General features: G+C 39.9%; 1 protein-coding gene across 3 annotated transcripts; it reads left to right on the plus strand.

Moving 5' to 3' along the window:
* Positions 1-3,579: 3,579 nt before the first annotated feature.
* On the plus strand, positions 3,580-10,357 carry prpf38b (pre-mRNA processing factor 38B). Of its 3 annotated transcripts, none has more exons than XM_034182491.1 (7): positions 3,580-3,983; positions 5,203-5,271; positions 5,492-5,643; positions 5,885-5,958; positions 6,492-6,550; positions 8,369-8,604; positions 8,988-10,357. In XM_034182491.1, the coding sequence occupies exons 1-7, from the start codon at positions 3,777-3,779 to the stop codon at positions 9,661-9,663; spliced, it is 1,473 nt and encodes a 490-aa protein (XP_034038382.1). In that variant the 5' UTR covers positions 3,580-3,776; the 3' UTR covers positions 9,664-10,357. The 3 variants fall into 3 exon arrangements, with proteins under 3 accessions (XP_034038382.1, XP_034038384.1, XP_034038385.1); XM_034182493.1 differs by having other exon boundaries at positions 5,885-5,945; positions 6,492-6,509; XM_034182494.1 differs by lacking the exon at positions 6,492-6,550 and having other exon boundaries at positions 3,581-3,983; positions 5,885-5,945.
* The last annotated feature ends 6,646 nt before the right edge of the window (positions 10,358-17,003 follow it).

Below are 17,003 nucleotides of genomic sequence, written 5' to 3' on the forward strand. Positions count from 1 at the left end.
TAAAAGCTTGACATTAATTTAAAAACCTTGACATGTATTTTGTTTTTGCATATGTTTTTGCATATGTTCCATTTTATATCTAGTTTTTAAAGACACTTTATAAAATAAATTGGTGGTACTTGAGGTGATGAAGGCTATAATAATATATTAACAAAACAGACGTTAAGTTGTTACTATGAAGGCATTTCTCTTCTAGACTTTAAAACGACTGTGTGCAATGATGCAGACTTTTTGTGACAACTTTGGGTGTTTGTTTCAGCAGTTCTGTATATCTACAAAAATAAAAAATTGTTTTTCTGTTTGTATAATTAAGTACATTGTTTTCACCCCTCCTTTTCTAAATGTACCAACATCAACTGAATTTAATCTTTGCTGGTTCAGAATTTTGTTGCTTATTAAGGAAAATGTATTGATACTCATACAGTGTGTTATGTGGGGGGTGTAATGCCATGAAAGGTACCAGACTCAGGGATTGGGGGGGGATGCAGAACGCCAGGAGAAATCAAAGTTATTAGGGAAAATTCAAATCTTTATTTCATGGGGAGGCCGCTTCACACATAAATCTTTTTTTTTTTCTTCAATTAATGTACAAAAAAAAAAAAATCACTCCCTCTGGATAGAAAGCCCAGGTTTCATAAAGTCAGTGGTTCAGTACAAAAAATACTCTTCAGTTGTATCTTCATTAATTTCATTTACAGTAAAGGGTACTTTCTTTTATGTCACTCCAGCCCCAGTGTTTGTTCCTTTCACACACTCCTCTTGTCTCTTGTATGTCCCTCATATTCTGTTTTCCCAGCTCTCCACCCCTGTTAAACACTTGCGCCTGTCCTCCGGGGTGTGATGCATGTTGGGAGATGTAGTCTTCCCCTTGGTGGCTCTTGTGGGAGCATGCAGATGTTTGGAGCAGGGAAAGTGGCATCTCTGTACCACCTAAACCCCAGGTGTTGCCACAGGGGGGAACACATTTAATTTATACACATTTTAAGTCTGGTCTGTGAAGAAATAAAACATACATTCTGAATATTTGTCCCCACTCATTTAATAACAGTCAGGCATAAATGAAAATTGAACTATTTTCAGCGCATAAGGTTGTGCAATGCCATTTTCAGTTGTAGTTTTAAAAAAATAAAGTCTCAGATGACATCAATGGGGGAGCAAAAAGGGACATGTGTAAATGTTTTTAAATGCATGAATTTTTAATGTTTACTAATTATCAATCTACTGAAATGGGCAGTGGAAAATTTACATGTATAAATTTACACAGATTAGAGTGGTACAAAAATTGAGATGTTTTCATCTGGTGAAATTGGCACACTTTTGGGGGGAGGGGGGGCGGGCGTTGCAAACATTTACACTTGAACAAAAATAGTCAAATGTGTGACCACCTTTGCAATTTCCTGTCACCCTATAGAAAATCATAGATGGATGCAAAGTTCAACACTGGTGGATTTTCATATAGAGAAAGCTTCACCTACAGTAGTGTTCAGAATAATAGTAGTGCTATGTGACTATAAAGATTAATCCAGGTTTTGAGTATATTTCTTATTGTTATATGGGAAACAAGGTACCAGTAGATTGAGAAGATTCTCACAAATCCAACAAGACCAAGCATTCATGATACGCACACTCTTAAGGCTATGAAATTGGGCTATTAGTAAAAAAAAAAGTAGAAAAGGCGGTGTTCACAATAATAGTAGTGTGGCATTCAGTCAGTGAGTTCGTCAATTTTGTGGAACAAACAGGTGTGAATCAGGTGTCCCCTATGTAAGGATACAGCCAGCACTTGTTGAACATGCTTTTCTCTTTGAAAGCCTGAGGAAAATGGGACGTTCAAGACATTGTTCAGAAGAACAGCGTAGTTTGATTAAAAAGTTGATTGGAGAGGGGAAAACTTATACACAGGTGCAAAAAATGATAGGCTGTTCATCGACAATGATCTCCAATGCTTTAAAATGGACAAAAAAAAAAACACGCATGGAAGAAAATGGAAAACAACTATCACAATGGATAGAAGAATAACCAGAATGACAAAGGCTCACCCATTGATCAGCTCCAGGATGATCAAAGACAGTCTAACTGTAAGTGCTGTGACAGAAGACACCTGTGTGAAGCGAATTTATTTGCAAGAATCTCCCGCAAAGTCCCTCTGTTAAATAAAAGACGTGCAGAAGAGGTTACAATTTGCCAAAGAACACATCAACTGGCCTAAAGAGAAATGGAGGAATATTTTGTGGACTGATGAGAGTGAAATTGTTCTTTTGGGTCCAAGGGCCGCAGACAGTTTGTGAGATGACCCCCAAACTCTGAATTCAAGCCACAGTTCACAGTGAAGACAGTGAAGCATGGTGGTGCAAGCATCATGATATGGGCATGTTTCTCCTACTATGGTGTTGGGCCTATATATCACATACCAGGTATCATGGATCAGTTTGGATACTTGAGGTCATGTTGCCTTATGCTGAAGAGGACATGCCCTTGAAATGGGTGTTTCAACAAGACAATGACCCAAAGCACACTAGTAAACGAGCAAAATCATGGTTCCAAACCAACAAAATTAATGCCTCGCAGATGTGAAGAAATGAAAAACTGTGGTTATACAACTAAATACTAGTTTAGTGATTCACAGGATTGCTAAAAAAGCAGTTTGAACATAATAGTTTTGAGTTTGTAGCGTCAACAGCAGATGCTACTATTATTGTGAACACCGCCTTTTCTACTTTTTTTTTTTTTTACTAATAGCCCAATTTCATAGAGTGTGCATATCATGAATGCTTGGTCTTGTTGGATTTGTGAGAATCTACTGGTACCTTGTTTCCCATGTAACAATAAGAAATATACTCAAAACCTGGATTAGTCTTTTTAGTCACATAGCACTACTATTCTGAACACTACTGTACCTCTCCCTTCCCCTGTCATTATACCGGTGTATCCATGACAGTGTAGAAAGATTATTTTTAATAAAACCTGTCACTTTCCAGTTTCACTGAATATGTCCGCAGTTAATTTACAGCAATCATAAAAAATACAAACTGTATGGTATTGTATGATAAATCTGTAGTAGGCGGCTCCCAAGAGCGACCATGTAAGCAGGCTGTAAGCCACCAAGTCACCCATGACTACTCTGAAGGCGTTATAGGTTTCTCTATTTGTGATTTGAGAAACTGCAGTGCAACTTTTATCTGTTGTACAGCCCCATGGTGGAGTGGCACAGAAAAAGATTTTCATTCAAGAACATAGAACATAGATCGATTATAGGCCTGATCTCCTGAACGCCTTCTGACAAACTGGGTGCAGCTGTATCTGGTGATGCAACAGCCAAAAATTGCACTATGAACATGAGTTGGCTTCTCTTATAATTATATTCTTATTACACAATCACTCAGTTTGGGAGAACAACCCACTCCAAAGAAAACTGCGTGAGGATTTATATAAAAACGATGAATCCCTACAGCTCTCATTCATTAGATCATAATAATAACCTGCTTTGCAGTGTGTATGGGCTCCGGGACAGTAGGTGGCGATAAAGTTGTTTACTTTTAGAAACCAGGCCACCTTTAAACATCACAAAGGAAGAAGAATCGTTTTTCCACTTCCGGTTCCATCTCGGTGTCGCTCTTCAGCTGTAAATACGGCGGGAAGTTATAGTCAGTTTAGCCGGTCATTATTAAGACTTCAAGAACCCAGTTTGTTAACGACTTGTAAATCATTAATTTTGATGGCAGTGTAACGGAGAAGCCGGTAGCATTGAATTCGAGTGGGCGCCGTGGGACTCGCTGATGATGGCTAACGTCGGGCTGGTAGCGCAGGCCGTTAGCAAGCCTGCGCCAGGAAAACACGGCAATGTTTTACCGCTGTGGGGCAACGAAAAGACTATGAATCTCAATCCAATGATTCTCACTAATGTGCTATCCTCGCCCTATTTCAAAGTTCAGCTGTATGAGCTAAAGACGTATCACGAAGTTGTGGACGAAATCTATTTCAAGGTAACATTTTCAAAGGCTAACTAGCAAGGAGGCTAACACTACACTGTTACAAAAAGCTAGCGTGTTAGCAGCTGGACTGAGATGAAAACTGGGATTTGGTTTAGTAACGTGTTGATGTGGTCATTTATGTATGTGCTGTGCACAAGTCTTAACTAGTTCTGTATTTTTTCTTTTTTGGTGAATGTTTTTTGGTATGTTCGTGAAAGACAAAAATAAAACTAGATAAAGTTAATGTTATGTATTTGTTAAATATTGACAAGGAAATTTTCTGCTTTTCAGTTTTCCATTTATGCTGTGCCATTGTTTTGTAGTTACACTTAACTGTTAAGCAGTGTTAAAGTGGGTAGGAATACGTTATTACTCTGTGTGTAAATGCCTCCTCTAGGGCTGCAACTAACATTTTCAGTTGTTTGGTCTATAAAATGTCAATTACTGTGAAAAATGCTGATCAGTGTTATCCATAGCCGAAGAGTCATTCATTCTGTCATCCTGAGCCTACCCCACTACTTACAGGGCATGAGGCGGGGCTACATCCTGGACAGAAAGCTGTCTATTGCAGGGCCACATATAGATAGGCAAACTCATTAGAGCCCAAGATGATGCCATCATATGTCTTGTTTTATCCACTGCCCAAAGATATTCAGTTTACTGCCAGATGGGACAAAAGCATCTAGTAAAATAAGCCAGAAAATATTCACATTTAAGTACGAGTAGTTGACCATATGGTTAGTGTCCTTGGTTTCAGTGCAGAAGGTTCCTGCTTCAAATCCCACCCCTGCCACATTCCTCCATGTAATGTGGAGTTGCATCAGGAAGAACATCCGGCGTAAAACGTGTGCCAAATCAACGTGTAGCTCCACCTTGAAATTGTTTGTGGTGCAAAGGAGCAGCCACAGGGACTTTTAAGTAGCTGACCTCAAAGAATTTTTTTAATGGCTCAAAACAGTTATGTAATCAATTATCAGAATAGCTGTTGATTAATTCTATTGTTGCAGCTTTAGTCTACACATCTTGGAGGGTTTTTTTTTAAGTGGCACTGGACACAGGTGCACACTATTATCACACTATTGAGTAGTCAACTGTGTGTTTAACATTTTCCCATGTCTGACTGGTGCATTGTAACTTTTTGTAATGTAATGAATCCTTTTTGCCACCTGACATAACACTGTAATTACAGCACTATTTTAGAAGTTCCTTGAGATTTTCTGTGTGTATACAGGTAACTCATGTTGAGCCTTGGGAAAAAGGAAGCAGAAAGACCGCAGGCCAGACGGGAATGTGCGGAGGGGTAAGTTAGAAGTACGTGCTTTTTATATTCTGTATTTTTCCTTTTAATTATTAAGTCCTGCTCTGACCTATACTAAGAAAAAATAGTAAAATGCAGTTGAAAAAGTTTGTATGGTTCACTGGTACTTGGAACCTCCTTTTCTCACATCATGCTGTTGTCACAGCTTTAATAATGTGAAAAGTACTTCCTGATATTAACTGTACATCTTAATTCCTTCCAGGTACGCGGGGTTGGGACTGGTGGAATTGTATCGACTGCTTTCTGTCTCCTGTACAAGCTGTTTACACTCAAGCTGACTCGTAAACAGTTGATGGGTCTAATCACACACACCGACTCTCCTTACATCAGAGCACTTGGCTTCATGTACATAAGGTATAAAATAGACTTGACAAATATTATGTTGCCATTTTTAATACATGATCATATTATCTGAAGTTCTTTTAAAATCTAATGTTCCTGTAGTAGTTTTTACTCGCTTGAAAGGTTGTACAGAAAAAAAGTATGTGAACTATTTGTATGTAGATGAACAGTTAAAAGCTTTGTCATATGAGAGCATAGTTCAATCAGCTGTAATGTTGATACTACAGTCTTTATTGTGTTTGTTCTCAATCAGATATACTCAGCCCCCAACAGATTTGATTGACTGGTATGATGGCTTCTTGGATGATGACGAGGTATGTCACCTGGGTAATAATTAATTTTTTTCCCCCACCATTAATACACATTGACTTCATACAACTTAAAAGTGACCATTCCCATATTGTGATGCTCATAGCTGATTTTTCACCTTTGCCTTCATTTGGCTTAATTGTCCACAGTTTTGTCCTTTAAACCTAAATAGCTAGGTTACTTGTTCACTGCTGTGCTGCTGGTTTTTTACCAGGGTAAGTACTATATGATGCTGAGTAAATCTTTGAGTCAAATGTGATGTCACAGCATGCCCTGTATTTTTGACATTATTCTACCAGGACTTGTTGCACAAAGCTAAATTTATATCTATAAATTACAGTCTTCTATTCCTTATCCTTTCTTTCTTTCTCTGCATTTTGCCCTTTACATCCTTGTACAAATAAATAATCTTCCTTCCATGTTTATTAGAAATGTAATTTGGCCTCACAGGCTGTGCAACCAGCCCTCCTTTCATGTTCTGTTGCATTATATTTGAGTTGAACATATGAAATTTTGACCCAACTGGTTAATTCCCCTGTTTTTTCCTTCAGATGCCCATTGTGCAGCAGGTGAATTGGATATTGTATCTCAGCACTGTTGGTTTGTGTGTGTGAGTGCAAAGCAGATGTTCTCTATCATATGAATTGATAACATTTCAACTGGGGTGCACTTAATCTGCTTATTCAAATCTGTGTTTACACTGTGGGCAAATTGATCCTCCTCACAAACTTTTCATTAATAGTTCGTGGGAGGGTGCAGACTGATGAAGGAATCTGACACAGTGTGCCTGTGGCACCATGGGGACACTGTTATTTGATACAGTTCTTCTTTCTCTTTATTATGATCTGTAATCACTTTAAAGATTTGTTATAAACATGGAATGTGAACGAAAGTGTGAGGGTCTTACATTTTTAATAATAAACGTGAATAATTACTTCACTTTTAAGCTCACTTTGTAAATACAGAGTCCAGGAACCAGTTTAGATCAGGTGAATTTGTTATGATTCATTCTTGGAGTTATGTCCATAAATGTATTTACATTCAAAATGGATGAATGGTGTATGAATCACATTTATTATATTTATGTATCATTTTAACGGGCAAAGGTGCTGTTGAGCTGGTCGACTGCTTTTTGTTATTTGTGGGCTCACAGTTCCTCTTTTTTTGCAAGATTGTTCTAAATCATTGATTTGGCTCCACCCAGTGATATATCTGTGATAGACTTGCTTCATCATTTGAAAGGTATTTGGACCTTGTGTTAGCAGTTAACCCATCAACTCTTGACCTTGGCTGAACAGTTAATTGTGACATTGCATGGTGCTCACTTTAAAAGTGGTAGTAGTGACCTTAATCATCTCTGCTCAAAGCTAAGTCTAGTATCACAATTCCAAAACCAACTTGGTGTCAGACCTGAAATTTCACAAACAGTTTTGAACAAATGCAACTAAAACCAGATGAATTTGAAGCCTATGTGTTGATAGATTAATTTGCCTCTCTGTGAGGGAGTTTGCCTTGGTGGGTGTTCCTGCCATGTTGCTGTTTTTCAAGCTTCTCCACACCCAATCAAATAATGTAACTGCTTGCTGAACAGAAATATTCTCTCAGGAAAATGATGCAAATTCAACTTCATCTTCTATGAGTGCATAATACTTTACTTTTATGAAACTGTACATAATATATACAACCCCAATTCCAATGAAGTTGGGACGTTGTGTGAAATGTAAATATAAACAGAATACAATGATTTGCAAATCCTCTTCAACCTATATTCGGTTGAATACACCACAAAGACAAGATATTTAATGTTCATACTGATCAACTTTATTGTTTTTGTGCAAATAATTTGCTCATTTTGAAATGGATGCCTGCAACATGTTTCAAAAAAGCTGGGACAGTGGTATGTTTACCACTGTGTTACATCACCTTTCCTTCTAACAACACTCAATAAGCGTTTGGGAACTGAGGACCTTGGTTATGATGTGTTTAACACTATGGTCTGTCTACACTTGGTACAAAAACTGAAATTGTGTAGGGTGTTTGATTAAAAACAGTGGGGGACACACAGCTTTAACAACAACAAACATCTAGTTCCTACACCATTTACCAGGTTTGGATGTAAATAACCTCCAATTAAATTTGCACTTTTAGAGGATGTTAACTGCTGGGTTTTTAGATCCAGTGTATTGTTGGACAGGTTATGTAAATACTGTCCAGATATTTATGGACCTGGCTTTTATTTGGCATTCGTACAATGAAAGACACTTTGGGGTCAGAGATTAAGCTAGATGAACAGAGGTGAAGGCTCAGTACTTGGTCATCACAAATTGCTTTTTGAACACGAGTAAGAAAAGTAATTTATTTTGAACAAATGTCTTCGGGCAGTGTGCTGATCGAGTTCCTGTGGTTCTCTCCTCCCCTTTGTTTGTAGGAACTGGATGTGAAGGCAGGAGGTGGATGTGTGATGACGATTGGAGAAATGCTGCGCTCCTTCCTGACCAAACTGGAATGGTTCTCCACTCTGTTCCCTCGTATTCCTGTGCCTGTGCAGAAAATTATTGACCAGCAGATAAAGGCGAGGCCGCGTAAGGCTGCTCAGAAAGAGACGCCGGATGATGAGGCAGCCAGCACAGATGCAGGAAGGCAGTGGGAGCGCCACCGCTCAAGGTAACAAAATGTTCCAGCTGTTGTCACGTTTCAGTGTGGATGATTTTCCTGAGGTGTAGATCTTAACAAGCTCAATTTGTTAATGCTGATAAATCAATTGAATATAAATCTTTACTCTCTTTCTCTCTTTTATTTTGAATGTTATTTGTAATAAATTGCTCACTACATCGGACTCACTCAGGCTAGTTTCATTGCATGTTTAAGTCAGAATGCCTGTTGTAATTGAGAAATGTGACGTAGAAAAGAAAAGTCCCCACATCGGTCAGGTGTTGGTGCTGCCTAACCTCAGGAGGTCTAATTGCCTCTAAGATTTAAAAAAAAAAAAAAAAACTGAAAGTGTAACAGGATACTTACAATATCCATCTCTCCCCGCTTTCTGCCAGGACCCCTAGACGAACTCCAAGCCCCAGAAGGTCTCCAAAACGGTCAAGGAGCAGGAGCCACCACAGAGACCGCCACGGACCCGGCTTTGATCGTGAGCTGGAGAGGGAGCGTGACCGTCAGAGGAAGGAAAGGGACGGCAGGGACCGAGATAGGGACAGAGGAGATCGGGGGGACAGGGAGCGACGTCGGTCCCGTAGCACAGATAGGAACCAAGACCGACGAGAACGTAAAAGAAGTCACAGCGGAAGCCGGGACCGCAGAAATGAACGTAGAGAGAAAGAGAGGGATGGTGGGGATGACCGAAGTAGGAGGAAGGACAGGGACCACCACAAGGATAGAGGCTCGGAGAGGGATAGATCCAGGGACAAGAAAAGCCGGGGAGAGACTGATGACAGGAGACACAAGGATGACAGGGAGAGGCACCGAGAAGAAAGGAAGAGTAAAAGGTCCAGCCGAAGTCGAAGCCGGGAAAGAAGGCACAAAAGTGGTAGAACAGATGGGGGAGAGGAGAAGAGCAGGAAACGAGAGTGCAGCCACAGCAGGGAGCGGGAGCGAGACGGAGAACAGCGTTCTCACAAACGTAGTCGCAGCAAAGAGAGGAGCCATCATCAACGAGATTCCAGTAACGACCGAAGTAAACATAGCGAACGCCTACGGAGTCGGAGTACTGAGTAATGTCAGTTCAGAGAAATGTTAGCCTCTACATCTGTGTATCTGCCCCCCCCCCCCCCCCCCCAAGTGTCTGTCACTTGTGCTCAAGAGAACAAATGTATCAGATACCTGGAATTGTCTTTGGCCAATGTAATATTACTTTATCTTTTCTTGCCATTTGCTCCCCATTAGACCATCATTAGAGTTGAATTATGAAAAACTGTTCAAAAAAAGGCATTTCATATATATTTTTTTAATCCCCCACCCCAATCCAACAAAACTATGAGTTTGTACATAATGTTTCGTGCGCTGTCTATACACGATAAAGGGTTTGACTACTGTCACGGTTTCAAAGTCACCACGGTTGAGCTCATCTCTGATGTGTCGTATAATTTATGTATCTTATTGAACAGAAACTGATGTCAAGAAAAAAATTTCTTCAGTTGGACTGATACATTAGTCCAGCCAATCCTGACAAAAATGCTCTTTGCAAGGTCAGCAGTGACTGTTGAAGTTTAAATCATTTGTTTGTGCCCAGTGGTAATGTGGCTCAGTTGATCAGTATGTCATGTACAGACAACATGAGAATGTTTTATTCTTGTAAAGGGCAGCCTGCAAACTATTTTTTTTTTTTTTTTTATTACAACACAGCCCTGCTTTACTCTTTGGGTGAATGTTCTGTTGGATTTGTTTTCTAATAAAACCCTTTTACAAAGAGTACTTTTATTCATGTAGTAATTGCCAAGGATGTTCTCAGCGTGTTAAGCAATTTTAAAAAAAAAAAGTCCTTATGGCATTTTCTGCTGCATGGTATCTGCTCAATGTGACTTGTTAATCACACTCAGTGTCATGCATTCCAGTGGACAAGGAAGTACTTGGTACTAGATTGAGGTTGAGCTGGGACCATCTGGTGGTAAAGTACCACTAGTGGGCAGATACAGTAGTGTTCAGAATAATAGTAGTACTATGTGACTAAAAAGATTAATCCAGGTTTTGAGTATATTTCTTATTGTTACATGGGAAACAAGGTACCAGTAGATTCACTAGATTCTCACAAATCTAACAAGGCCAAGCATTCATGATATGCACAATGTTAAAGCTATGAAACTGGGCTATTAGTAAAAAAAAAAAGAAGGGGGTGTTGACAATAATGGTAGCATCTGCTGTTGACGCTACAAACTATAATGTTCAAACTGCTTTTTTAGCAATCCTGTGAGTCACTAAACTAGTATTTAGTTGTATAACCACAGTTTTTCATGATTTCTTCACATCTGCAAGGCATTAATTTTGTTGCTTTGGAACCAAGATTTTGCTCGTTTACTAGTGTGCTTGGGGTCATTGTCTTGTTGAAACACCCATTTCAAGGGCATGTCCTCTTCAGCATAAGGCAACATGACCTCTTCAAGTATTTTGACATATCCAAACTGATCCATGATACCTGGTACGTGATATATAGACCCAACACCATAGTAGGAGAAACATGCCCATATCATGCTTGCACCACCATGCTTCACTGTCTTCACTGTGAACTGTGGCTTGAGTTCAGAGTTTGGGGGTCGTCTCACAAACTGCGGCCCTTGGACCCAAAAAGAACAATTTTACTCTCATCAGTCCACAAAATATTCCTCCATTTCTCTTTAGGCCAGTTGATGTGTTCTTTGGCAAATTGTAACCTCTTCTGCACGTCTTTTATTTAACAGAGGGACTTTGGGGATTCTTGCTAATAAATTAGCTTCACCTAGGCGTCTTCTAACTGTCACAGCACTTAAAGTAACTCCAGACTGTCTTTGATCATCCTGGAGCTGATCAATGGGTGAGCCTTTGCCATTCTGGTTATTCTTCTATCCATTTTGATGGTTGTTTTTCATATTCTTCCACCCGTCTTTTTTTTTTTTTTTTGTCTATTTTAAAGCATTGGAGATCATTGTAGATAAACAGTCTATATTTTTTTGCACCTGCGTATAAGTTTTCCCCTCTCCAATCAACTTTTTAATCAAGCTACGCTGTTCTTCTGAACAATGTCTTGAACGTCCCATTTTCCTCAGGCTTTCAAAGAGAAAAGCATGTTCAACAGGTGCTGGCATCATCCTTAAATAGGGGACACCTGATTCACACCTGTTTGTTCCACAAAACTGACGAACTCACTGACTGAATGCCACACTACTATTATTGTGAACACCCCCTTTTCTACTTTTTTTTTACTAATAGCCCAATTTCATAGCCTTAAGAGTGTGCATATCATGAATGCTTGGTCTTGTTGGATTTGTGAGAATCTACTGAATCTACTGGTACCTTGTTTCCCATGTAACAATAAGAAATATACTCAAAACCTGGATTAATCTTTTTAGTCACATAGCACTACTGTTATTCTGAACACTACTGTATAACCACAGTTTTTCATGATTTCTTCACATCTGCGAGACATTAATTTTGTTGGTTTGGAACCAAGATTTTGCTCGTTTACTAGTGTGCTTGGGGTCATTGTCTTGTTGAAACACCCATTTCAAGGGCATGTCCTCTTCAGCATAAGGCAACATGACTTCTTCAAGTATTTTGACATATCCAAACTGATACCTGGTATGTGATATATAGGCCCAACACCATAGTAGGAGAGACATGCCCATATCATGATGCTTGCACCACCATGCTTCACTGTCTTCACTGTGAACTGTGGCTTGAATTCAGAGTTTGGGGGTCGTCTCACAAATTGTCTGTGGCCCTTGGACCCAAAAAGAACAATTTTACTCTCATCAGTGCTCAAAACATTCCTCCATTTCTCTTTAGGCCAGTTGATGTGTTCTTTGGCAAACTGTAACCTCTTCTGCACGTCTTTTATTTAACAGAGGGACTTTGCGGGGGATTCTTGCAAATAAATTAGCTTCACACAGGCGTTTTCTAACTGTCACAGCACTTACAGGTAACTCCAGACTGTCTTTGATCATCCTGGAGCTGATCAATGGGTGAGCCTTTGCCGTTCTGGTTATTATTCTATCCATTTTGATGGTTGTTTTTCATATTCTTCCACCCGTCTTTTTTTTTTTTTTTTTTTTTTTTTTGTCTATTTTAAAGCATTGGAGATCATTGTAGATGAACAGCCTATAATTTTTTGGATCTGCGTATAAGTTTTCCCCTCTGTTATTCTGAAGACTACTGTATGTGAAAAAGATGTTCACTTCTGGCAGAAAGTGAAATTTTGCATACAGGGGTCTCTTCAAAGGCTGAATTAAAAAATTGCCAGATCCAAGAGGTCTAACCATTGGGTTGGCTGCCATCTTGAATTCCAATATGGCTGCTATGTTGAAACATTGATAGTCACTATCTTGGGACATGGGTTACTGAATTTTGGTACACAAGGGTATTTTCATATGCTGAATTAATTCAATTAATGCATAATAATACATTAGTTATTAATTCATAATACAATTAATTCAATTCTACTCTACATTTCACCCACCATCGTGTACCATCACAAGTCCTGAAAAATAAGTTAGAATAGAATGTTTATTGTCATTGTATGTATGTATATATATATATATATATATATATATATATATATATATATATATATATATATATATATATATATATATATATATATATATATATATATATATATATGGAATGATGATTGTTTTCTTCCTCTTTCTCCTCTCAGAACCTTGCACCCCTGAGAATGTATCTCCACAGGCAACCTGTCAGAATGTCAGAATATATATATATATGGGTTAAATGCAGAGGACAAATTTATCCTCTGCATTTAACCCATCTAATTAGACAATCCAACCAGGAGGAGCAGTGGGCAGCCACAGTATGGCGCCCAGGGACCTACTCTAGATATAGAAACTGCCTTGTTCAGGGGAAAAGAAAGGAGAAGACCCTAAATAAGCATGTTTGTTTATTTTATTTATTTATTTGTTTGATTGTGGGAGGAAACCTGAGTGGCCGGAGAAACCCACATAGACACGGGGGAGAACATGCAAACTCCACACAGTAAGGCCAGGAATCAAGCCTACGACCTTATTGCTGTGAGGCACCAGTGCTAACCACTAAGTCACCGTGCTGCCCAGTTAAGAAATTATTGGAATGAAGAGTGTCAGGCCTATTGTTATCCAAAGCGTTAATTGCCTTTAACTATAAACTATATTATTGTATTATCAACAACCTGAAATAGACTCTTTAACAAGGCTTTCACATAGGAACAGCCACCTGAAAATTGAGAAAAATTACAGGTTAAGGTATGTCAGCCAGGCTAAAATATCTGCTTAATTTACCTGTAAATGTATTCAATGATATTCTGCACAATCAAAATACTGCATGCTGCATATAATTTGGATTTCATCAAAACCAACCTATTGTTAGCATGTCTACCTGGGAATTCTGCTTCAGTTCATTTGAACTGTTCTCCCAGGAGAGGCAGCATTTTACCTGGATTATTGGACCAGCACACTAACCAACAAGCTATCCTGACTCCTACTGACAAACTGTCCTACTGACATTCAAAGGTGATGAGGTGTCAAAGATTCGAGTATGAAATCTAATGAACCATTAATATCGACGGCCATCTTTAATTCTCATTTTACTTCTGGATCCTTTGGGAAAAGTTGCTTGGATCTGGCAAAATCTGAAATCAGCATACTTCAGAGATTGTGTGTGCAAATTTACATACTTTCTGCTAGATGTGAAAATATCGGGCAATGTCTGACATGATTTAGGTAAAACAAAGATTGATTATAAAGATTTGAGTTTCTCATGGCATGCCTTTTTAATTTGGTAAGTTACAACATAGAATTTATTGTTTTGGAGGAGCAGATAAGTGAAACAATATATCTGCCCTGCTGTTGGTGGTTTGTCTTGTTAAACAAGGATATGGAGTCACTTAGTTGCTCATTGCATTTTGCAGGGTGACTTAGTGGTTAGCACTGTTGCCTCACAGCAAGAAGGTCATGGGTTTGATGCCTGCAGCCTTTCTGTGTGGAGTTTACGTGTTGTCCCCGTGTTAGCGTGGGTTTTCTCCAGGTGCTCCAGCTTCCTCCCACAACCGAAGACATGCAGGTTAGATTGATTGGAAACTTTAAATTGTGCAGGTGTGGATGTGTTTATTTGTGTATATGTGGCCCTGTGGCAGTCTGGCATCCTGTCCAGGGTGTACCCCGCCTGTCTCGTGCTCTATGACTGCTGGGATAGGCTCCAGCCACCCCCCACCCACAACCCTTAATTTAACTAAGCAGTTGAAGATGTGCGTGCGTGTGTGCGTGCATTTTACAGGGTCCTACGCTTTATGTGAAACAACCAGGCCAAAAACATAATTTTGAAGTTTTATTAGAATGCAGTCTGAAAATACTTTTCCATTTTAAATATGCATTTAGAAAAAGGTAAAAAAGTAAATACACCAGAACTGTAAACAATACATATATTACTTTAAAGGCAGTGATTATATAATTTACAAAAGTGAATAAAAACCATCAGAATAATTCCCCAGATATTACACCTCACCCAACAGCAGACATGATGTTTCAGCATAAATGTAAAAAAAAAGTTTCAAGTTTGACAGTAAGACATCACATTGTGTTTGGGAGATAAACTTTGACCTTCATTTTATAGCAATATTCTATTGAGGGCCCCCTGTGTTTTTTTGAAGAGAGGTTCTGAGTGGGATCCATTAGTGGAGGAGATCCTGGCAGATACAGATGCACAGTCGGTGGAGTTTCAGCTGAGATCAGGTGGAATTATCACAGTTATTGGTTCTTCACAGTCAGCAAACCTTGACAGCTGTTGAAGCAAAACAAACAAAAATTTTTAAAATGAATCAACTGAATTAAAACGTGTCATACAAATGAGATTTTTCTGTAATTTTTCTGTAATTGTTGTATGGCTCTTGCCTTACAATATAAAGCGCCTTGGGGTGACTGTTTGTTGTGACTTGGCGCTATATAAATAAATAAATAAATTTGATTTGATTTGACTTGATTTGATATTCCATTTGTTAGCTTACAAGCTATAGTTACGTTGCGCTAGATGAATTGTTTTTGGTTTAGATTGAGTCAGATTTGTTTTCAGTCAGTTTTAGATTGTTTCAGGTAGGTTTTCCTGGAGCTGCACTAACTTTGGTTTTGATTAGGTTGGCTTTGTGTTTTTGTTGTTGTTTTACAACACAGATATTGTTTATTCAAGTATGGCAGTGGTAGGTCCATGACCTATACGGGATCTAGGCGCTCCCGCCATCACGAGCCTCCCAGCTGACTGGGTTATAGCAGTGGGTAGATGGGACTCATTAGCCCTGTTAAGGCGGTCCACCTAGGGAAAGGAAAACCCTGATGTTAAACCCCCAGCCTGGGTTACTGCCCCCGTGCCTCCGAGGAAGGTTCTTTAGCCAGAGGCTAGGAGAAGGTCACTCTGATGTAAAACCTACAGCCTGGTGGTCGCCACAGCCATCTCAGCTTGTCTGTGCCACTGTGGAGTGCCACCTTGCCTAAAGAGTGGAATTGGTGTGCGTGAGCTGATCCCCACTTTAAGCAACGAGCGCAAGGCGGGAAGGAAAGCCCTGCAGCGATGGGAAGAGGCGAAAACAGCAGGTGCATGATGGCACTGGGAGCTGCAGTCTCGATCCTGCATGCAGGCGGCACAGGAGCTATGGTCGTTTGATTGCTGACCCAAGACAACAGCATCATCCGGCAGGGCCCTGGGTGACCAAGCAGCCCTATTTAGGGATAGCCCTGCTTGCACCACATGGAGACAGACCTAGAAAAGGTGGTCTAAACATGGCTTGTCTCACTAGACCCGGTTGGCTCACCGCTGCCAACGGGCATCACTACAAGCGGTGTGAAAAGAAAAACAAAGAACCTGAAAATTGCGTGTTGGAATGTACGCACAATGATGGACTCAGACAATAGCGATCGTCCTCGAAGACACTCAGCCTTAGTCGCCAAAGAGCTAGCAAGGCTTGACATAGACATTGCTGCACTCAGCGAGGTGCGCTTTGCAGACCAAGGGTCACTCACCGAGGAAGGCACAGGCTACACACTGTTCTGGTCAGGGAAGGCTAAAGAAGATCGTCGACTCTCAGGGGTCGGGTTCATGATTAAGAGCGCCATAGCACATAGGTTACACAGTTTGCCAGTTGGACATTCTGACCGACTCATGTCACTCCGGCTCCCCATCAACAATAAGGATTTTGCCACTATTGTTAGTGTGTATGCCCCAACCATGCAGGCCAACATCGGAGTTAAGGAGGCTTTCTATTGCGATCTGCACAACCTTCTACAGCGTGTCGACACCCAGGACAAGCTCCTCATCATGGGAGATTTCAACGCCAGAGTGGGCCGCGACTCTGATGTATGGAAGGACGTGCTAGGGAAACATGGCAT

Source organism: Thalassophryne amazonica, chromosome 12 (assembly GCF_902500255.1).
Source record: "Thalassophryne amazonica chromosome 12, fThaAma1.1, whole genome shotgun sequence".
Taxonomy (NCBI): Eukaryota; Metazoa; Chordata; class Actinopteri; order Batrachoidiformes; family Batrachoididae; genus Thalassophryne; species Thalassophryne amazonica.

Bases quoted from the DNA above. Each gene is read 5' to 3' on its own strand.
- prpf38b (XM_034182491.1), top strand. From the start codon at position 3,777: ATGATGGCTAACGTCGGGCTGGTAGCGCAGGCCGTTAGCAAGCCTGCG. The intron at 5,959-6,491 runs GTAATAATTAAT...TTTTTCCTTCAG, and splicing joins TGACGAGGTATGTCACCTGG to ATGCCCATTGTGCAGCAGGT. The intron at 8,605-8,987 runs GTAACAAAATGT...GCTTTCTGCCAG, and splicing joins TGGGAGCGCCACCGCTCAAG to GACCCCTAGACGAACTCCAA.